Source organism: Protopterus annectens, chromosome 12.part0 (genome assembly GCF_019279795.1).
Source record: "Protopterus annectens isolate FY-2018-M chromosome 12.part0, PAN1.0, whole genome shotgun sequence".
In the NCBI taxonomy this organism is placed as follows: Eukaryota; Metazoa; Chordata; order Ceratodontiformes; family Protopteridae; genus Protopterus; species Protopterus annectens.
The window spans coordinates 1,389,990,838-1,390,015,336 of NC_056746.1; the positions used below are offsets into that span (position 1 = coordinate 1,389,990,838).

Genomic DNA, 24,499 nt, shown 5'->3' on the forward strand with positions numbered 1-24,499 from the left:
TATTTTTTTTTAAATATAAAAATAATACATTACAATAATAGACATTGTTCAAAGGGATAGTGTCGATATTCCAATTACTGAAAATTTGGACAAAGAGATTGCATTACAGTAATAATCACTTTAACTAGACAAAGTTTTGTATTGTCTCTTCATATTTGTAAATATGTAATGTATGGATTAACAATGTCTTATGTAAATAGTAAACTCTTTCGGCTTTTCCTGATTAGGGGTCGCCACAGCAGAACTCCAGTCCGCTAATGATTGGCAGCAGATTTTTACGGTGCCGAGTTGCCAGCTCGATACCCAACCTTCAAGGAAGGCACACCCATTCACGCATGCACCTACATGCATGTCTTTTACATCACTCGACCACGGGGAGGACATGCATACTCCAATGTCTTATGTAAATATCATTTTGAAAACAATGTGCCATCTCTTTTTTCCAGATACCTCAGGTTCTTTCAGTTAAATTTAGTTACTATTTAAAACAGTCTCTTCCAAAATATCTCTAACTCTTTTCCATTACATTTCAAATGTTTATTATAATAAAATAACTAGATGCTAATCTTCTATGTAGTATAGCATAATACTTTCTGATAACACCTTTTACTTTCAAGGAGATGGTTTTAATTATTAAGCTCCAAACAAAACATAAGCTTGCATTTTATTTGTTGTTTTTACCGAAACAAAACATAAGTTTGCATTTTATTTGTTGCTTTTAAGTTACTAAATGTATTGTGCTTTAAATGTGTTATTATTTATTCCCTGAGAACACGGTATGTTCTCTTTGATCCTTTTTGGTACAAATCATTACATGAAAGTAGAATAAACAGTTTGTATTTATAACTAATGAATCTAAAAGTAGTAACAGGTTGTTTAAAACAGTACGTTAACATACATCCAAAAATGTTCATATAGTTCTGCTGGTATCATAATGCAATGATTACAAGGGTACCAAAATGTAATAGTATCTGATGATTATTGTTCTCAAACCATGTATTTTTATTCATATTTGCCTAGAAGTGTTACCCTAAGCTATATAACTTCTTGCTACATTTTATAGGTTCATAGGTTCATAGGTAGGTACTAGGCTGTTGGCCTACAAGCCAATACAATACAATACAAGCCTAGCCAAAAAATGTACCCTGGCTTTAGCCACCCAAGAAAATTATTTTCCTCTGCCCCTGTCGAGCAGAGCCACAGAAGTGATCCCCGGGGTGAATTTCCCATTTTCCATCCAATCATCAAGATTTTTCTTGAAGAGTGCTAATGAGGAGCTCTGTTTGACATAGATAGGTAGTCTGTTCCAGAGTATGGGAAGTCTCTGGGACAGGAATCTATCCCTCCAGCATGTTCTGTTTATTGTGGTGACAAGGTTAAGGTCCCTAGAGCGTGTAGCTCGGAGGGATTGGGATTTCTTTAAGTGGAGCATGTCCAACAGCTCTGAGTTTGACATGGCTTTGTATGTTAGGCAGAGATCGTCCCTGAGTAGGCGATATGCGATGGAGTAAAGCTGTAGCTTTTTGAGACGGTCTGCATAGGGCATCTGTTTGAGGCCAGTAATCCTCTTTGTGAGGTATTTCTGTGGTCTTTCCAGTTGTTGTAGATGTCTTGTGAGGTACATACCAAAAGGGGCATTGTACTCTATAATGGGTCTAATGAGTGATGTGTAGAGGGGAACAATGACCTCTTTTTTTCTGGATGAGAATCCTTTTGTGATGAGATGAGCCATGTAGAAGGATTTCTTGACCACTGTGGTGATGTGATTATCAAAGGAGAGACTACTGTCCACCTGTGTCCCAAGGTCTCTTATCACATTTTCGGCATTAAGTAGACTACCAGCTATGTGGTAGTTCATGGGTACAGAGTTTTTACCAAAGGGGATGACAATACACTTTTTGGCATTGAGCTTCAGGCCATGGCTTTGACACCAGGTATCTGTCTCAGTGAGGCCCTTTTGTAGTTTGTCCACATCGTTAGGAGTTTCGATTATGGCTCCTAGTTTGCAGTCATCTGCAAACTTTGTTAGCCAAAGACCTTCTGTGTTGGCCTGCACTTCAGAGAAGTAGAGGAGAGGACCCAGGACTGAACCCTGTGGTACTCCACTTGTCACTGGTCTGATGTCGTATTTGGAATCCGCTACTTTCACAGTGTGGGTTCTGTCCATGAGCCAGTTGGCAACCCATCTTGTGACACAGGGATTTATACATAGTTTAGTGAGCTTATCTATAATTCCAGAGTGGGGGATGGTGTTGAAAGTCTTGGCGAGATCTAGATAAGCTGTGTGAACCATTTTACCCTCATCTATGGCTTTGGTGACTGCTTCAAAGAAGTCAATCAGGTTTAGGAGACATGATCTGCCTTTTACAAATCCAAACTGAGTAGGGTCCAGAGTTTGGAGATTACCAATGTCTTTGTTTATGAGTTCCATGATGACACGTTCCATGGCCTTGCAGACCAGGCTCGTCAGGCTAATGGGGCAGTAGTTCCCGGGGTCCATCGTGGCTCCCCTTTGTGGAGTGGGATAACTGTCGCGGTGCACCATTCAGTGGGTACAAAGCCTGAGGTGAGGCTATGATTGAACATGGTGCTTAGGTAGGGTCCCAGTTCATTCTGTAGTTCATGTAGAATGCAGCCTGGGATATTGTCAGGTCCCATGGATGCTGTGTTCTTGGCGTTGGAGAGTGTGTTTTTTACCTGTGCAGCCGTGATTATAGGAACTTTGCATTCTTCCGGTATAGAGATGGGCCCTCTAGGGGGTGAGAGGGGGGTAAAGTTAGCACTGAACCTATCTGCTAGGAAGTTGGCAATATCAGTTGGTTCTGTATATTTAGTGCCATTATGCTGTAACTCAGAGCAGATCTGAGTGTTCCCATTTAGATTCTTGACATAGCTATAGAATGCTTTGTGGTTGTCTTTAGAGTCAGTGGCAATTTTGTTTTCGTAACTAGCTTTGGAGGATTTTATGAGGGATCTCAGCTTCTTACTGAGGTTGACCAGGGAGTTCCTCCAGTCATGGGATTTTACTCTTTTTTGCAACAGTTTCTTTCTTCTGTTGTAGAGTTTGTTTATGGCAGAGGACCACCAAATTTACTTCCTTTTTTTGGAGGATAACATCTTGGTTCTGTTAGGGATAGCATGATCCATGCACTCGTGTAAGTGCTTATAAAGTGCATTTGTGTAGGATTCGGCAGTCATACCTCTATTGTCCGTGTGCATGTCATACCTCTATTGTCCGTTTACATTGTTAAACAATTCTGATATTTAGCTACTTACTTGTACCTGAAGTTATTCGGATCTGTAATTAGGAATCTGAAATATCTGTCCTTTCTGTCTGTCTATAATCCTCAGCAGTTTGCCCCAAATCAGTACTTTTTGAAATACAAGGCTGTTTTATGACAAAGGTTTAGAAACAGTTAGGAAATATGTTCGATCTTTACTGGCGAATGCATTTAACTCTCTGCTAGCGCTTCACTTTAAAGTATGATAGAAGATAGGGGAGAACAAAAATCATTTAAAATTATTTTATTTTTTTCTTCTCTCCTCTCCTTCCATTGAATAGTATAGTTCTGGCTTCTTTAGTTTTATTCTATATAAAGAGAGTTTATTTCATTTAGTATAAGTGAGCATGCTTAATAAAGGCTAGAGTAGCAAGTAGTAGAAATTGTGAGTGAACGTTTGCAATGTTATTCTCTGCTTCCACTATTTATTATGTTGCTTTGTAAGATAACTAAATAGCTGAGCTGTTGGGGACATATCCTTGTTGAAAATCCAGTTAATTACATATTTTCCTTTTGGCAATTCAAATCTTCTAGGTTATATTATATGAAAATGTGCTCCGAATGTAGAGTGTGCGACTAGAATGAGGTTCGGATGTGCAGAAGGTATAACCATTCTATACAGCCTAAATTAATGAGATACAGAAGGGTACAACATATCTAGATTCTAAACATCACCTCCAAAACTCTGAAATTCAATAAGTCAACCAATTCTTGTGCATGTATGTTATGCAAAAAAAGTCTGAAACTGAATTGGCCGTTACCATCCACCAACATCAATTCCTAGTAATTAGTTCCCTTACGAAACAGGTCAGAAACACAAAACTGAGATTCGGATAGTCTGCACTCTTTAGTCAGCTAAGAGGCATGTTTTTATGTATTAATATCATACGGATTTGAATTATTTATACTTAAAAGAAACGTGATTGTCTCATTTTCTGTTAGGCTTTCCAATGAAATAAATCAGTGACACACTGAATGGCGGAACAAAGCAATACTTGAAACTATGTAGCAAGCTTGCATTCTTTTCTTCTTTTTTTTCCCCTTCCTCTTCTTCCCCTGCCCCCTCATTTCCCCTCCCCTCTTCTCTTCTTTCTCTGCCAGTGCTATGCTATTTTGTACTGCTGATAACCTGTTATTTCAGTTTTAATGTTGAAAAGCCCTTCATGACAGTAAATGTTACTCTATGCAGTTTATTCATGTAGCGTTTATGTATATAAAAAATTGGGCTATTAGAAACAGTGTTTCTCATATTAATATGAACATTTTAGCCAACTGAACTCACTTTAGAAAGTCTCAGAAAGCCGTTAAGGTTGACATCATTGTTTCTTGTTACCATGGCAATCAAGGCGATATTCAAGATCTGGCAAGAAACCAGCGAGATACAATATCTAGTGTGCTCATGAGTTATTGCAAGTATGAAAAACTTCACATTGTACTTATACCAGTGCCAGCTTTCCCTCCTTTTTTGAATGACGTGGGCAGAAGGGAAAAATAAGAGAAGTAAGAGAAAATATCGAAAGCATTCACTAACAATGCACATACAGCCATCTCGGGCCCTGTCCAACTAGGCAGTATTAATGTGTGAGACACAATATAAAGCAACCAGAAACATCTAAGACTCAATAAAATCCAATATTTAACCATGTTAATTACGTAAAACATTAAATAAACCATATGAATAAACCAATCAATAAGAATGAAAACTTAAAAATGAAACCATATATGTCTTTCTTTTCCTTTTACCATGGAAATGTATTATATTAATGGTACAGATCTTTATCTACCTCCAGAGAAGTATATTACTTCAACTTGTCCTACCTGTATTTATGCAAGTTTTTCACATGAATCTTCAGCATCTTGAAAAACAAATAATAAATGTTCTGATGATTAAATTGGAGTAACTCATTTGTTTCAAAGTCATGTAAGAAATAGATTCCCATTTTGTACAGTTACTAGTGACAATTCATATCATGGTGGAAGCTTTGAAAGATTTAGCAGGAACAGCTATTTTAGAATCAGTCTTTTGTTTTTTCTTTTTAACATCAGTCCAAGAATTTGTTTATTTTGTTCTCTTCAGGGAAGGTGATAGCCAATCCATATCTTCTGGGATAGAAACCACCTTGATGTAGTGTGATCCTATCTCGCCTACATTCTTGACAGATGGGCTCGGAGCCAAGAATTGGCTCTGACTTGGCCAATACTAAACCACTAAGTCTCTCACTGGCTGGGCCAACCCCCTATCCCAGGATGCACCTCGCCCAATCCCCCAGATCTCGTTTGCTGCTTCTGAAATAACGACATGGTCTTGACTTGGCTGTGGCTAAGTACCCTTCTTTTTTGGCCTTTTAGGGTCATTTTTGCTATTAGATTTAAAATTTCATTACCAAACAGCTATTTTAATAGCTATTTTTCTACCATTGTGGCTGATTGTGTTGTTTTCTCTTTGTTGTGTGATTCCCTGTGTTTGGCGGGCTAGGCCCGTTTTAAGTTAGAGGGCCTTGGCCCTATCACTTGTAAAAATTTTTAGTCAGAGCTCTCCCTCCCTCCCTTCTTGTGTTGAGTGAGTGGGCAGTTATGTCTGGTAAAGAAAGAGAGCATAAGCCGTCAGGCTTCAAAAAATGTTCAAAATGTGGTTATAAAATGTCTTTGACAGATGGCCATGCTATCTGTGTTTATTGCTTAGGGGCAAAACACTTGCAAGAATCTTGCAGTGTTTGCCATGCCTTTTCCTCTCGTGTGTTACAGGAGAGGAAAAACAAGTTGATTTTAAAAGGTTTGATGAAACCAGTCTTTGAGGAAGCAATTTCATCTCCCTCCTCGAAACCTAGGAAAAAGAAGTCCTCGGCTCCGATAAGTCCGTTGGAGCAACCTGAAAAAAGAACCAAATTGTGTCCTCTTCCTCGGCTCCACTGGTTTCAGAGCCACAGGATAAAGGATCCATGTCGGAGTCTTCTCCCTCGGCTCCATTGGTCTCGGAGACGCAGGAGAAAAGATCTAGGTCTCGGTCTCCTTCCTCGGCTCCATTAGTCTTGGAACCGCAGGATAGGAACTTCAAAACCGAGTTTGCCTCGGCTCCATTGGTTTCGGAGCCACTGGTGAGAGTTTCGGCTCCAGGGTCGGTTTCGTCGGCTCCTGGACTGTCGGAGCCAAAGGGGATCTCGGTTCTGGTCGAGTCTTCCTCGGCTCCGATTTCTCTGGAGCCGATCAGGAGTTGACATTAGAGCGTTATCTCGGAGCTGATAGGAAGAGTTTCTCAGCCCCCGTCTGTTTTCTCCAGGTCCTCCAGACTTTCAGATTCGGATCTAGATAGGGTGGTCCAGAGGCTCCTCCAGTCACCTGTCTTATCCAAATTATTTTCTGTTCCAGCCCAAGGGCCGGAGCCAGCCTTTTCGATACCGTTGCTTCCTCCCCCGACAACCGTGGTGTCATCACAGAGTCGGGTGAAGCCCCTGAGACGGTTCCGAGTCCCTCTGCTAGTCTGTCGGCACCGTCTTCAACTCCAACCCTTTCTGTTCCTTCCAAGGTTTGCAGCTCTCGGGGGTCCTCTGCTGAGCCCGAGGGGGATTTGTCGGGGCCTCTGGTTTCAGCCCCGAGTCTCCCACTTGGTGCCTCAGCTAGGGGGATCCCGACACCGGTCATGGTCTCGCAGGCGGGTCTTTCCTCAGATTCTAGTGGGCCCACCTTCGAGGTGATGAGGAGTGCGCTGGACAAATCTCTCGTGACTTCACCGGAATCTGTGACTCCTTCCCTAGACAGGGCGACTAGAGCTTCTGGTGCCCCCATATCTTCGGACAGTGCGGCTCCGGGGCCTGAGGATTCCTCCATGCGTGGTCCCCCCTTTTCCAAGGAGCATTCAGAGTCCTTGCCTGAAGAGCCCCCTGAAAAAAAATTGTGCAAGAGGAAGCACACAATCGGACCGGATGATTCTGCAAGTCCCGGACTACCTTGATGATGGATGATGGGTCCCTAAATTGACATGGTTCCTCTTTCCAGCGTCCCTGAGGGACTGCCCGACTGTACATCTCCGGAGCCAGTCGGGGGTCGATTTTCAGAGCATCTAAGGACCTGAGGTTCCATCACCCAGGATCAGTGGGTGCTTCGTATCATCACCAGAGGTTATACCATTCCCTTTATCTGTCCCCCTCCACCATCAAGGAGAATCCCGGACATACCACCCAGTCAGCGGGATCAAGCAGCTATAGAGGTTGCAAAGCTGCTCGAAAAGGGAGTCATCCAGCCAGTCCCCGCAGACCAGGCCAGATTAGGAACTTACTCAAGGTTATTTTTGGTGCCCAAAAAAACAGGAGACTTGAGACCCATTCTGGACCTCAGCCGCCTAAACCACTTCGTAAAAATGTCCAAGTTCCGGATGGTCACGTTACAGTCTATTTACACGTTGCTGGTAAAAGGAGTATGGATGTGCTCCATCGACCTCAAGGACGCTTACTATCATATCAAGATAAACCCAGCGTCCAGGGTTCATTTATGCTTCTGCCTGGGAACCAGTCACTTTCAGTTCTGGACCCTGCCCTTTGGTCTCACCACAGCCCCCAGGGTGTTTACCAAATGTCTGGCAGTGGTGATGGCTCACCTGAGACATCTGGGATTCCAGGTGTTTCCGTATCTAGATGACTGGCTCCTCTCTGCCCCCACCAGGCATCTCCTCACTTGAGCCGTGTGTGCCACCATCCAGTTGGTTCATTGGTTAGGAATCACATTCAACTGGGAAAAGTCTGTATTGCTGCCATCACAGTGTGTTGCCTTTATAGGCATAGAGCTAGACTCTGTAGAGATGCGAGCATTTCTGCCAACAGAGGATAAAGCTCTTACAGTACCAAGTGCTATCCTTGCTGCCTCGACGGAAAACCCCAGCCAGGATGATTCTTCAGCTTTTAGGATCGATGGCTGCTTCCATTGTTCTGGTCCCTCTGGCAAGACTGCATATGCGAGTTCTCCAATGGCTTCTATCGACCCAGTGGTCATACCAAGAGCTGCCACTATCCCATCCGATTCTCATTACAGAAGCCTGCCGGCGGGATCTTCGTTGGTGGCTCCTCCCCTCCAACCTGAACCAAGAGAAGTCATTCTGTCCCCCCCTCCCATTGCCACAGTGACCACGGACACCTCCCAGATAGGGGAGGGGCATTATCTGGGCAGGATGGTCCAGGGCACGTGGCAGGATCACAAAACCCACTTGCACATCAATGTGCTGGAAATGAGGGCAGTGCTCCTAGTGTTACAGGCATTGCACTCCTCTCTTCCAAAGGGTACCATCGCAGTATTCTCAGACAATATGTCAGTGGTCTGGTACCTAAACAAGCAGGGAGGAACCAAGTCTTACCCCCTGTGCAGGGAAGCCATGAGAGTGTGGCAATGGGCAATCGCCTCCCAGAGGTTTCTGGTAGCAACGCACATTCTGGGGAAGTCCAATGTGATAGCAGACAGGCTGAGCAGAGTTATTCTGATGCCTCATGAGTGGTCCCTGAACAACCAAGTAGCGGCTCTTATCTTCTATGAGTGGGGATTTCCCTGCTGCGACCTTTTTGCCAGCCTCTGGAATGCGAAGTGCACTGGCTTCTTCTCCCTGATTCCTCCTCCAGGGGAGTCACCCAGGGACACTCTAGTCCACAATTGGCCCTCCGGTCTGCTCTACGCCTTCCCTCTGGTCCCTCTACTACCAAAGGTGATTCAGAAGGTGATCCGTTTGGGAAGCAGCATGATTCTGATTGCGCCACACTGGCCCCACCAAGTTTGGTTTCCCTTCCTCCGGAAGTATGCGGCAGAGGGTCCTTGGATTCTGGATCCAATTCCAGACCTCCTGACCCTGCAGTCGTGTCAGCCCCATCCTTCTCTGCAGACTCTCAAGCTAGCGGCTTGGCTGCTCCACTTCCGACCTTAGTCAGACAGCATATCCTCTCACCGCAGGTGGTCCGGATAATGTCTTCTTCCCACAGGGCTTCCACTACGGTGTTATATTCCAATAAATGGAAGAGGTTTGCTGTTTGGGCCCAGCAGCACAACCTTGACCACCTGACTGCCCCAGTTTCGGCAGTACTAGATTTTCTGGCAACACTTTTTCAACAGGGTTCCACTGTCTCCACCCTTAAAGTCCAATTGGCAGCAATTTCTAACTACCATGTAGCCTTTGAGCCCACGCTCATGAGTCATAAATTGTGCAAGGCCTTCCTCAAGGGAGCTTGGTTACTTCACCCCCCCGGTGTCACAACCTGTATGCTATGGGATCTCAATGTGGTTCTAGGAGCCTTGACGTCTCCTCCCTTCGAGCCGGTGGCCGCTTGTGACATAAAGTTCTTATCTTGGAAGACCGCCTTCTTGGTAGCTATTACATCAGCCAGAAGGGTTTCAGAGATTCAAGCCCTCTCTGTCAAAGCTCCTTATCTGATCTTTCATAAGGATAGAGTCTCCCTACAGTTGAACACCTCATTCCTTCCTAAGGTTTCTTCTGCTCTTTGTCTGCAACAATCGATAGAACTACCAGCTTTCTTTCCAAATTTTTCAAGCGAGGCAGAATACAGACTCCATCAGCTGGATGTGCATAACTGAGGTTTTATTTAGACAGGACACAACAGCACAGGAAGTCAGACCAGCTGTTTGTGGCCTTTGCGGACAACAAAATTGGCAAAGCAGTAGCCAAGTCCACTATTTCCAGATGGATCAGGGATGCTGTTTCATTTATTTATGCATCAACAGGGAGGGATCTTCCGTTTCCAGTTAGAGCTCATTCTACTAGGGCTATGGCAACTTCAGTGGCCTTCCATGCCAGACTGTCTGTGGATGAGATATGTGCGGCAGCCACTTGGGCTTCTCCACATACCTTTATTTCTCATTATAAATTGGATGTAGCGTCCTTTGGTTCCACAATGCTCTGGAGTGTCTTCCACTGAGCCTCCCAGGATCAAGGTGCTAGGGACGCTGTCCCATCTGTCAAGAATGTAGGCGAGATAGGATCACACTGCATCTTTTAGTTATGTACTTACCATAACGATAGATGTATGGGATCCATCTCGCCTACATTCTTACATACCCGCCCTCCTTCCCCCTACCTGTTGGATCTGGAGGAAACTCTGTTGTGTTGGTCTCTAGGAAGTATTGTTTTTTTCTCTCTCCTGCCATACGTTTTTCTGGTTGGATTGGTGCTTGTGAATGAGTTATTGTGGGGCAAACAAGATCTGGGGGATTGGGTGAGGTGCATCCTGGGATAGGGGGTTGGCCCAGCCATTGAGAGACTTAGTGCTTTAGTATCGGCCGAGTCGGAGCCGATTCTCGGCTCTGAGCCCATCTGTCAAGAATGTAGGCGAGATGGATCCCATACATCTATCGTTATGGTAAGTACATAACTAAAAGTTATTCTTTATAAATGAAGAAGCTTCTTCTAACTCATTAAAAGTTCTCATTTCATTAGCATGGAAGCTTTTTATCTTGGCAGGGAAGACAATTTGTGCCTTAATATTATTTTGTTTAAGCACCTTTATTAATGGCCAAACCTTTTTCCTTTGCTCTATTACTCTGGAGGAATATTGTCAAACCTTATCAGGTTCTGATTATATTTTAGAACTGATTTTCTGCATGCAGTTTTAAAACTAATTTTTTGTTCAGGTATGATAAAAATTTTATGACTATTAATCTGGGAGGAATATTTGTTGAATTAGAAGCAGGTTTCCCTAGAGCTCTATGAGCTCTTTCAATACCATAAGAGAAACCTTCTTTTAGGTCTAAAAGATCAGGAATGCAAGATGTTAAAAATGAAATAATGTCCTCACCTTCAGTTTTTTCAGGTAGCCCGAAGATCCTGATGTTAGTTCTCCTTTCTCTGTTTTCCAGATCATCCACCTTGTTAAGTAGCCAAGTATTTTGTTTAAGAAGACACTCTTTTGGGGTTTCTTCTTTAAGCCTCCCTTCAATGTCATTTAAGGTAGTCTCTATGCTTGTTATTTTTGTCTGATGATGTAACAGATGTTTAAAAACATCAGTCTGTTTCTGGCAGTTCATTTTAAGATTTTCCAAGTTTTCTTTAAAGTCATCCATCTTCAAAGACAGTTCTTGTAAGGTATTTGTCATTAGTTGTAGTTTTTTCTTTAAAGTTGCATCAGGGTGAGAATTCCTTGAATTGCTCATTTCCAAAAGTTGATAAAATCTCCAAGTTTTCTGACACGAAAATATTTATAGAAATCCACCAAAATTACTATTTATATAGTTTAATTGTTCATCTATATATCTTTGATATTTTTTGAGAAAAAAAATTAAATTTCTCTGTATTTTTAAATAGTTTATGGAGCTCTGAAATTATGCTGCTCTCAGTTGGCCATTCAGGCTCCGCCTCCCAGGCTTTCTTACCTTGAAGCACTAAATGGTAAAGAGTTCATTGTCAAATCTACAGAGATTGCATTCTGGAAAAGGGCACAACTAAAGTTTTGAAAGAGCCCCAGTTTAAAAATTATGTTATCTAGTATCTGGCTGCAGGGTTTATACCTCTAGTCCCAGAAGCCCTGCATGCAAGATTGCTATGTGCATACCAAAAATGAAAAAAAGCTATACGTGGTGGTTTACGGATACTTATTAATTGTTGATATTGAACTTATCTTCCTTTTAAAACCATTCTATTTTTTTTATTTGTGTTTCATAGTTTAAATAATATACAGACAACCTAAACTTGGTCACTATTGGGCTGTGGGTTTGGCTTCCTTGTCTTGGGACCTTTTTCTGTAATATTTATAAAGCAACCAACAAAGCAGTGACTGAAATGAAACAGGTTTAGACTGAATATGCCAGTGCGCCATTAGATTATAGAGATAATCCCACACAGCACATTCTAGAATCGTTGGGATGAATACAATGGGATGATATTTTAACCCATGCACAGATAGTGCATTTCTGTATAATGCTAATACACATCTAGCATATGTATAGCTAATTCATTAAAGCATTTTTACGGTGTTACAATAATTCATACATTAAGATTAGCCAGTGGTATGTGTTGAATTTTGGCTGCAAAAGAAAGACATTAGACATTGGTTAAGTTAGAAGTCCTTGATAACCTCTTACTCAAATGCACCTTCTTTCTAATGGTTTCAGTTTCAAGAAGCCCACCCAGCCAAGTGGTGATAGAGAGCAGGAGTGCAGACAAGCTACAGCTTCGCTGGTTACCTCCCAATTCTCGAGTGCAGCAGTACCGGGTGTCCTATGCCATTGCTTCAAATCCACAAGCTGCCGAAACAGTAAGAAATTCATTTGTGTAACAGCTTAAAACTGCAGTACAAGTTATGATAAATATCGATAAATCTAATGTTTAGAAGTCTGAAAATGTTCATTTTCATATGCCTGTTCCCTCCTTTTCCTACCTTGCTTCCTTTTATCTTCTGCTCAATTTCTGCTTATTTGTCCTTCCATTCTTTGTACCTGATAATCCATCTTACCAACTCACTTCATTGTCTGTGTTTTCTGTATTTGTCAGTTCATTCCTTCTTACAAAGGAACACAATATTTAATTTATTCTCAGAACATTCTACCCTTTTCAGCTGCTGAAGTATTGATTTCTCTGAGTATTTTGTTTTCTAAATAACAGCAGTATGGTCTTTGTAAGCCATTTTGAATTTTTTATCAAGCCAGAAAAATACTTATAGGTTGTAGAACATGTTAAAATATAAACTAAAATAAGACTAAAATCACAAGATGAAAATGGAAATATACATAAGCAGACTTTAATAAATTACTAGGACCACTTCACTGAAAGCTCACTTCACTGAAAACTCACCTCACTGAAACTCATTTAATTGAAAGTTAGTGTGACCCTGGAGTTAGTATATAAAGTAAGGGGGTGTGGGGGGACACAGCCCCCCACATATCTTGGTTATATATTCTCTTTTGGAAACAGTTATTTATTGCACTTGTAAGTATCACTGTGTATAGTTTAAAATGTTTATAATATGTGGGGGGCTATGCCCCCCCCCCACACCCTTACTTTATATACTAACTCCAGGGTCGCACTACAGTGGGGAAAAGGCCATTTATAACTTTCAATTAAATGAGTTTCAAAGAAATGAGTTTTCAGTGAAGTGAGCTTTCAGTGAAGTGGTCCCTATATATATATATATATATATATATATATATATATATATATACACACACACATAAATATATATATATATATATATATATATATATATATATATATACACACACACACACACACACACACACACACACACACACACACACACACACACACACACACACACACACACACACACACACACACACACACACACACACACACACACACACACACACACACACACACACACACACATACAGCACTTCTGGCTGAATTTTAAGTTAATGCTTAGACTGCAGTCTGATGTTGCTTGTGTTAAATTGTGGGTACAGCAGGTATGTTGAACAGGCCCTTTTCCTGCTGATGTGCAATCTCTGCATTAGTATATATACGAAGTTGCAGACATTTAATTCCAGAAGTATTGGAAATCAAATTGCAAACAACCACTGGATAATAGACTAAACCAGGGAGTTCCAGAAAAATATTTTGTTTTGCTTTATTGACTGCTCTTCAGAGCGAAAAAAAATATGCCAAGTGTTAAGAGTAACTATATTTACCTCCTGAATAAATACTATGTAGAACAAGATGCAACAGTTAGAAATGAATGAGTAATAAATGTTTCAAGACTGGGAAAGCAATCCATCATTACATATTTTTACCCTACTTTGTTTAATTTACATGTAGAGTACATAATACAAAATACTGGGTTAGATTAATGGCGAGTGTGGAAAAGAGGCGAAGAGGAGAGTACAGGCAGGATGGAGTGGGTGGAGAAGAGTGTCAGGAGTGATTTGTGACAGACGAGTACCAGTAAGAGTGAAAGGGAAGGTCTACAAGAGGGTATTGAGACCAGCTATGTTATATGGGTTGGAGATGGTGGCATTGACAAAAAGGCAAGAGTCAGAGCTGGATGTGGCAGAGTTAAAGATGTTAAGATTTGCACTGGGTGTGACAAGGATGGACAGGATTAGGAATCAGTATATTAGAGGGTCAGCCCAGGATGGAAGGTTTGGAGACAAAGCCAGAGAGGCAAGATTACGGTGGTTTGGACATGTGCTGAGGAGGGATGCTGGGTACATTGGGAAAAAGATGCTAAGGATGGAGCTACCAGGAAAGAAGAAAAGAGGAATGCCTAAGATAAGGTTTACGGATGTGGTGAGCGAGGACATGCAGGTGGTTGGTGTGACAGAGCAAGATGCAGAGGACAGGAAGAAATGGAAGCAGATGATCCGCTGTGGTGACCCCTAATGGGAACAGCCGAAAGAAGAAGGAAAAGAGATTAATAAGATACTGAAATCAAAACAGCCTGAAAGAATATTAACAACAACCTAAGATATGGGAATGATGATACCCAGAAAATGGCTGAAAGTGAGGTGGAATAGAAGAGCCTGGTGAAGAAATGAAAGTCATAAGCAAAAAAAAAAGAAAGAAAGAAAAGAAAAGAAAAATAAAAAATTGTGTCATCTAGCCCTATCAAGTATTTGCAAATAGAAAGAAATTTGTTTTCCTAGGTCAAAGATCTCTGTGTGCTTGTAGCCATGAAGTTAAAAAAAACAAACAAACAGAAAAAAACAACAGCAATGACAAATCTGAAAAAGATTTTAAGAGCAAAGATAATACAGATCAACATAATCTAGGATTTCCCAATAACATATAGCTGTGATAGCTGAACTATAAGCAAGGCTCTGCACCAGAAAATCAATACTTCTCAAATCTAATGTTAGAGAAGATTTTTGAGAATTCTGTACATTGAAAGAAAGTGAGAGGTACCATCAGTAAAACTGAAGTCTACCTGATGCAGGGAGTGCTGAGTAAGGAAAATGCAAGTGAACAGTCACAGGTGATAAAATCTACATCTGGCATGCAGTAAAATTAAAGTAGCTAGGCAGCTACTTTAAAGCTGTAACTCCTGGCAGACAAAAGTTAAATGTTCAAATTGCTACTAGGTTCTGAAGGATCATATTTACATGAATATAAGATAGAAACAAACATCATGAAAGAATGTTGACATTCAGAATATCCACTAATTGAAACAAGTGCTAATTTGAATTCCAGAAAGATGTCTCTATATCACTATACTCCAAAAATTGTAAGCAAACGTGGTTACCAGGATCTCAGGACTTGTGCTGCTCATGGTAGAGCCCATTGATGGATATTTGTTTAAACAATGTGTCTAATTGTCTGTTTGTTTAATGGCATAATGGCAAAGTGAATAGCTCTGCTGCCTTATACCACTTATCCCTGCAGCTCACTTTTTGGCTGCAGGTACCTTGTGTCTTACAAATAGGGACAGATTTTAACTACTGCTCTTATAAACTTACTAAGTTACTAGAACAACAGGATTTGTGTTAGCATGCATTTTCTGAAGGATATAAGGTTCAAAACTCAAATGTATGGCATCATTTAGTGATTTCAATCTTCAATTTGTCAAAAAAACCTACCAAATGGTATGAGGAACAGACAAAAATATGAGGCAAAATTCTGTACCTTGTGCAAAAATTTTGACAGTTCAGAGGTGTGTCTCCATGTGTTTGCATGTTTTTTTTTGTTGTTTGTGCTCTAGTATCCTCACACATCGCAAATGCTGTAGGTAAATTGCTGATCTTCCAAATTACCCATAAAAATACATAAGGTGTAAATGTGTGTGTGTGTGTGTGTGTGTGTGTGTGTGTGTGTGTGTGTGTGTGTGTGTGTGTGTGTGTGCATGCACTCATGTGTGCCCTTGTGTCCTGTTTCTTGGCATAAATGGACATCATATCCAGAATAAATTTCTTAGCCTTATACCCACTTAGCACCAGGATAGCCACTTGTCTCCCATGTGAACCTGAACTGGATAAAGCAAGTACTGATGAATAAAGTATTTATCTGTTTGAAGTAATGCGCCTGCATACTGTACGAAAAGTGTTTCCTTTTATTTCTAAACATTGCCCTTTGGTCACTTTTTATGCTGTTACGAATGGCATAGTTTGCAATTAACAGTAACAATGATTTATGCTTCCTTGCAGCTAATGGCCCCTGGTAAGAGCAATGAAGCTACGTTGCAGCGCTTGGAGCCTGGCACAGAGTATAAGGTTAGGGTGACTGCCGTGTACGATGTGGGCGAAAGTAATTCCACATTCATCGTTGGCAGAACATGTAAGCAGGAGAAAACAAGACTATCTTTTCTTTTTTTCCTATTTCTTTTTTTTTTTTGTTATATTGTTATTTTTATTGTTGCATACTGGTAAACTGATCTTTTGATAAATGTTGTGGGAAAAGATGAAATGCTTGTGGAAACACATCTAGATCAATGTACAGAGCACCATTCAGGGACTGTTTAGTGATTTTCTTTAAAAAATGGCTTATATAAATAATGCGTTATAATGTTAACTTCTTTTAAAGTAAAAAAAAATATCACAGACCTGCTGGAATATATGTTCACATCTCATTTCCATTATCAGGTGTGGCTGGATCTAGTTCCCTTTTAAAAGTGTGAGACTTAATAGTACAAGTCCAAACTATAAAAAAATGTGTGATTCCTGGAAAATAACAGTGGAATGCAAAACTTACTGCCACACTTTAAAAGCACTTTTTTACAGGGGACAAATCCTCCTGAAGCCCACATATCCTTACTACTTATACATTCTAATCCAAGAATGCTGTACCTTGGAGAAAAGGAAATTTTCCAGGATATAGCAGTTTTCTTAGTACATATTTTTCCCAGTCACACTTAAATATCAGTTCGGGAGCTTTCATTCGCAGTCATTGAAATTACAGTGGGAACTCAGCAGAATTCTTTTTTGGATAGTTTGAAGTTTGTAAACATAAACTAAGTTTGTTTAATTGATTTCATGTACAAATTCATCCAACATCCCATTTAAGTGTAAAGAGAAGAAAGCAGAATAGGTTCCGATTATAATTTTAGGTTTTGTGGTGACTTTCTATGCAGTTCTAGTTTTTATTGCACTGCCCAGTGTTCTAGTTTTGTCATATAATTAATCTTGTCTTCTTTTTCACAGATCTAGTTCCATGTGCAGTGGATGAGGACATAGTATCCTTCGTTTTATTAAAGTGCATCTTAAAGTAAAATAGTCCTTACGTTCAACTGTTGTAGAGAGAATATTTAGATTCATTTTGTCTTCTGAAGCACTTGCCAACTTCAGAACTTTACAATACCAAACTTTCTTGCTTTCCTCAGCCAACTTGATATTTATTGTTTCAGAAACTGCAGCCTGAAGCTATAATTCTACACAAACTGGTGGAATATAATTCAAAACAATTATTTCAAGAAGTAAACTCTGCTTGGGAATATGGGTTCCCTCTCATCTGCTCTGTCCTGGGTATGTGGGTACCCCTACAGGTCTTTAACATACAATCATGCATGTACCCTTTAACAGACAGGGCACCCAAATCTCTGGGCGATGGCTTTGCAGATACATTTCTTGAAGGGAACAAGGATGCCAAGAGGACCTAAGGGTGTTGGGAACCACCATCCTGTAGCAGTGGCTGGTCACAGTCCCTATCTAGGAAGACCAATTTGCAACAAAAAAGCATATTCATCATCCTCCAAGTGAACAGTGAGCTGCAAGGCTTCTGGTCTCCACCACAGGTCATTCACCCTAAACTCTTTGTCATGAATAGGAGAGCTGACCATTGGTTGCTTTATCCTGTTCCCTGGACAGTGCATATAGGAGTTCAAAGCCCATTCCTAACTTCTGATCACTGGTATGATGAACAGATGCCCTACATTTGTGCCATCTGGCCGGCATGGGATTATAACAAATACTTTATTTCTTCATACAGTAAAGGAACAGTGCTTAAAGACATGCATATATTTTAAAAAGAGTTTGCATTTTAAGCATGGGTAAAGGGGCAACAGTTAAGAGTCTTAAATTTAGCAATATCCTTGAATTCATTATAGTGCTGCTGAGGTTTATATTTTGTTACATCATGTTTTGCTAAGGATTATTATTTTCTTAATACAAAATGTTTTCACTCTGTAAGAAGTTAATATTTGATGACATGTATATATTTTAAATAGAAGATGAAATTGTGGGAGTCAACGGTGAGAGACTATGAGTACAAATTTCCTTTAAACCTGGAATTCAGTTGCAGGTAAAGTTAAGCTATGAAATTCTGACACTGCCTTTAAACATCCATTTGTTCATTAATATTGCAGTGACACACGTAACACAGCATTTAGTAACACAACAGTAATGTAATAAAAAAATAATAACCCCCCCAAGTACTCCAACAATTGCATAACAGCAATAATGTGTGGTTAGCATGTGGGCTATGCTGTGATATAGTTACTCCACTATATTTGTTCACTCAGGTTTCACCCATATGTGGAAATAACAGCAGTCATGAGTGCATCATGGCAGCACCTACACATTAACTGTGTATTATTGCTATAGTAAGAGCTAATGAGGTACATATTTTAAAAAGCAAAAAGCTCGTTAGTTAGGTAATATTCATATGTAGGGACTATTCCAGGTTCTAGATGACTACCAGCTACTTTTAAATGCTAAAAAAAGCATATCAGTGCTGTTTTTATCCAAATGTCTGTTAGCACAGAAACAATTCTTCAGCGTCACATCAGCAAATAATACCACAACCAAAATAATATTCAGTGCAAAACTTCTTGGTGTCATAACTGATGATAACACAAAATATGATTGATACATCACCCAAGCCGTGAAGAAAACTCACCAGATGCTGGAGAGAATATTCTTACATCAAAACAAACCTCACTGACTCCTCTAGGAATTGTTTAGCAACATCATACCTTCTCCCTTCACTTCTGTACACAGCACCCACCTAATAAATCTTCACTCCACCTTAAAAAACAAACTAGAGGTTTGCTACAATAAAAATAACTAGGTTTGCATCCAACAAACCAAATCATTTGCACCAACACTAGCTCAAACTCCCTAATTACTTTACCCACTTTAAGCTGCTCACTACCCACAAAATAATATACAAACCAGACAGCTGGACATCACTACAAAACATCCTCAAACACTACTTCCCTCCTAGGAATCTCTGCTAACTGCACAAATATCACTAACTGAGATGAAGTCTCATAACAGTGCAGGCAACTTGCTTTACTCAACTTATGTTGCTAAACAATGACACTCCATTCTACCCAGCCTAAAATAAGATGATATTATCACACATTTCTAACCCAACCTAAAACAGCGCCTAACTTCCTCATGGTTCCTTCTCCCATCCTGACTAAACCCACACTTCTTTCTGTTTATCTTCCATTACCAATGTCCCTGTCAGCCACCCTCACTCTCTCACCTAGCCTGTGCATTGTCTCATTTTCTCTGTTTTCAGCCACACTACCGCACCTCCAGCTAGCCTATATCCTAATCCTGACTAATACCCCTTCCTTTTTTCACCTTCTTACCCACCTACTGTTATCTGAGCCTCTCTGAACATTCTCCTACTTATGTTTTTCATGATTATTTCTGCTTACACCCTTTCTCCTCCTCTATCTTCTGTTCCTTCTGTAGTGATATATAACTTCATTTATGCCAGCATACATCTTCTTCTTCTTCTTTCGGCTTTCCCTGGTTAGGGGTCACCACAGCGAATTACCTGTCCGCTCATGATTGGCAGTGGAGTTTTACGGTGTTGAGTTGCCAGCCCGGCACCCAACCTTCCACAGAAGGCACACACACAAACACACACACACACACACACACACACACACACACACACACACACACACACACACACACGCACTCACACTCACACCTAGGGCCAGTTTAGAGTGTCCAATCCACCTACAGCATGTCTTTGGGATGTGAGGGGAAACTGGAGCACCCGGAGGAAACCCACGCCACCACAAGGGAGGACATGCAGACTCTGCACAGAAGGCTACCCAGCTGAGGATCGAACTGGAGAACCTCTTGCTGTGAGGCAGCAACGCTAACCACTGCACCACTGTGGCCACCCTTTTATGTACTGAACCTATATGTGTTATCATTGCTCTTGTATCTGCAGCTGTTGTATGTTAACATGTCTTTGACTTATGTAGACTAATATTACTTCTAAAGCATATGATAAATGAATGTACTTTTTATGTCTCAATGTTTATTGCCCACAATGTAATGCTTAAACTTTTTACTGTTCATTGTAAAAATGTATTTTGTGTGGAGCCTTTCTCCAGAGGTCTACACTGAAAATGGGACTTTTGCCCATTTGGATTTTCTCAATAAATAAAAAAGACAGATAAATGAATAAATAAAAAAGTAGAAATACTGTCTTCATACCTTGCACATCTTTTTACCATCTCTAGAGAAAACTGTGCCTTGCTCCCACTTTTCCTGTGAAAGAGCTAAACCTTAAATGCTTCCCATGCACGTTCCATGTGTGATGGCAGAATGTTCTCACATCTGTATTCTCATTCCGTGGCAAAATGTTCTCACAGCTGTATTCTCATTCCATGGCAGAATGTTCTCACAGCTGTATACTCATTCCGTGGCAGAATGTTCTCACAGCTGTATACTCATTCCATGGCAGAATGTTCTCACAGCTGTATACTCATTCCGTGACAGAATGTTCTCACAGCTGTATTCTCATTCCGTGGCAGAATGTTCTCACAGCTGTATTCTCATTCCGTGGCAGAATGTTCTCACAGCTGTATTCTCATTCCGTGGCAGAATGTTCTCACAGCTGTATACTCATTCCGTGGCAGAATGTTCTCACAGCTGTATTCTCATTCCGTGGCAGAATGTTCTCACAGCTGTATTCTCATTCCGTGGCAGAATGTTCTCACAGCTGTATTCTCATTCTGTGGCAGAATGTTCTCACAGCTGTATTCTCATTCCGTGGCAGAATGTTCTCACAGCTGTATTCTCATTCCGTGGCAGAATGTTCTCACAGCTGTATTCTCATTCCGTGGCAGAATGTTCTCACAGCTGTATTCTCATTCCGTGGCAGAATGTTCTCACAGCTGTATTCTCATTCAGTAGTCTGCACTTGCTTTAGCAGACACATGCACAATTGTACATTTGTATAAAAAATTAATGGTTCACTCAGCAAGAGAATATTTATTGTATGCTGTAGGTGAGGAGTGGCATTTCTCTTGCAGAAATTATACTCAGGCTGATGTTTAGGGCAATCTTTAGAGACTGCGCTCCTGAAATTCATCTGTCCCATTGAATCTACATTAAAAAAAAAAAAAAAAGAAACAGGGTCAAGTTCAAAACAGATAGTTCTCAAGGCAAAGTGCTGCAACAAAGGTGTTTTGAACTACAAGAGGAATTTTTTTCTGACATGATAGAGAGGGTAAATATATGTGCTTAGGATTTAACTAGTTGCTTTCAAAAAAATTTTAGGAACACTGGTGAATGGCTACTTACTATATGCATTCAGACACAATGGAATGCTTGTAGACCTGGGATATTCGAATGGCTATAAAGGCATATTAATGGATACTGTGAGCACAGGATTTTATCTCCAAACCAGTTTTACATTTTCTAATAAAGTTTTCCAGCAAATCAGGATATTCAACATTTTCTAATAACTTTGACAACAAATCTGGATATTTATTTATAAAGTATACTTATGTCATGCATTTAATTACAGAGGTAATAGAATAATTGAGTTTCAAGCGCCAAGTCACAACTCTCAGTACATTTTTTTCAGTAATACTATTTCAAATCCTGGAAAACTTCACCTTTAGGGACAAAGTAACAATGTTTTTATTTTTCAAGTTCTAAAACCAAAAAGTATTTATCATTTTCTGAATTGTGTAGTTGCACTGTAAGTATATTAAAAATGTACTTGCTGCTCTGACCTGACTAAACACATTTGCATTTACAAGGCTGAGAAATTATAACTAATTAACAACTTAAAAACCCAAAAATGGGTTGTCTTCACTGTGTTTCAAAAAATACAACAAGCACAAAGTTTGCCTCCTTTCATACCTGTACTGTTCCACAGGAATGTACTGCTTATGAGAAGGTACATCACCTTTGTCAAATAAGAAATGCCAGTTGTATCAGCCTTCGCATTACACTAAAGTGTGTTTCTCAGAGACATACAGTTACAGCCCCCCACAAGCCATGCGTTTACAATTATAGGGTGGAGGGATACTAAATATGTATATCTAGATATACATACATACATACATGCATACATATACTTATACATATACATATACATATACATATACATATTGTAGTATCCTTGCAGTGCTTTTAGATGTAAATCAGTCTCTTTATAGCCTACTTCATAGTTTGAAAATTCAGATTTGTTTACAAGGACAAATTAAAGTTGAGAAAAGGCAGACATTAAAATTCTGTCCTTTATACACTTGAGATTTTCACAATGAATCCCACAAATCATGTAATGTTTGTAAATTAATTCCACAAACGTAGTGTTTGTAGCTCTTAGTTTCTTTAATCAAGAATCAAGGATGAAGCCAGAAATAATGATGGCCAGAGACCCAGCGCAAGAACAATTTTAAATACTGGGGTTCATATTAGAAAAACAAAAACCCTAAACTGCGAACTCTCACATGAGCGAAAATGCCGGTGATCGAATTTGTCTTGTACCCCCCGCTAACTATATATTCTAACTCCGAGGTCGCACTACAGTGAGGAAAGGGCAAATATCCCACTCCTCACTGTAACACGGCCCCGCAATCCCACTTTCGATTCCTGGCATTTACGCTCATGTGAGTGTTCGAGGTTTAGGGTTTTCGTTCTTCTAATATGAACCCAAATATTGCTCTAATTCACTAAGAGCAGTAATAGAGCAATAGATTTTGCATCAACATACAGAGTAAGAAATACAAAACTCCTTTGTCTTTATTTATTGCCTGACTGTAATAATCAGTGTTGAATAGCATAAAATCAAAAAATTTACAAGGGACATGAAAAAGATATGAGATAAAATCAGGGACATTCTCCAAAATCAGGGATAGCATAATGCTATGGCAGTGTCCCAAGACATAGTTAAGTAGTAAGTGCTTCCACAGGTTAGTGTTCTTCTTCTGGGCCTCCTTTTCCACTCAGTAGGTAACGTGATCTGTAATCTGTAAACTTGTTAGCAAACAACAACTCTGCCTTTCCTCCGTCAGGTTTCATGGACAGCCTTTCTGACACAGATAGGCTCCCAGAGACTGGAGAATCCTCCTCTGACCCTCTCATCCCAAGGTTTCAAATTTGAAATAAAGGTAGTAGGCCTGAGCTTGTCGTCTTGCAACTGATCCCCATTACCTTCCTGCTTTACTCTTGCTTGCCTGCCTGACTTAGCCTTAAAGGTACAATGCTTTAACTGATCCCCATTACCTTCCTGCATTACTCTTGCTTGCATGCCTGACTTAGCCTTAAAGGTACAATGCTTTAACTGATCCCCATTACCTTCCTGCATTACTCTTGCTTGCCTGCCTGACTTAGCCTTAAAGGTACAATGCTTTAACTGATCCCCATTACCTTCCTGCTTTACTCTTGCTTGCCTGCCTGACCTAGCCTTAAAGGTACAATGCTTTAACTGATCCCCATTACCTTCCTGCTTTACTCTTGCTTGCCTGCCTGACTTAGCCTTAAAGGTACAATGCTTTATCTGATCCCCATTACCTTCCTGCTTTACTCTTGCTTGCCTGCCTGACTTAGCCTTAAAGGTACAACGCTTTAACTGATCCCCATTACCTTCCTGCATTACTCTTGCTTGCCTGCCTGACTTAGCCTTAAAGGTACAATGCTTTAACTGATCCCCATTACCTTCCTGTATTACTCTTGCTTGCCTGCCTGACTTAGCCTTAAAGGTGCAATGCTTTGAAGTCTCTGCAGCCAGCATTATAAGTCCATAGGTAGTTATTAGGCATCTGGTCAAAGAAGATGTTGTAGACCTTAGCCCAATTTCACACATACAGATTACTATCTGGTTAACTGACTTGTTCAGTGTCACACAGTAGGCGAACGTAAGCTGAGGAAATCAAACCCTTGACTTTGGGTAGCAGTTCATTAGCAGTTCATAGCCATACTACTCTGAGATAGCTGCCAGACTTTCTTTTGGAAAGTGCTTGCATTGCATGATTAATGCTTTCTTTAGAAACCCAGCACAGTGTCTAAAAACATACAGCTTGTCATCTCATTCACCAAATAACTTCCCGTCAAATAAATTCAGGGTTAAAATCTGATTTCCA

General features: G+C 40.4%; 1 protein-coding gene across 4 annotated transcripts in view; it reads left to right on the forward strand.

The window, feature by feature from the left end:
* LOC122817233 (collagen alpha-1(XIV) chain-like) overlaps window positions 1–24,499 on the forward strand; it is a 950,064-nt gene that overhangs the window by 568,524 nt on the left and 357,041 nt on the right. For all 4 annotated transcript variants that reach the window (XM_044090454.1, XM_044090451.1, XM_044090453.1 and 1 more), the window contains exons 19-20: window positions 12,375–12,517; window positions 16,359–16,488. In XM_044090454.1, coding sequence (XP_043946389.1) covers window positions 12,375–12,517; window positions 16,359–16,488 — 273 coding nt within the window. The remainder of the gene's footprint in view (window positions 1–12,374; window positions 12,518–16,358; window positions 16,489–24,499) is intronic.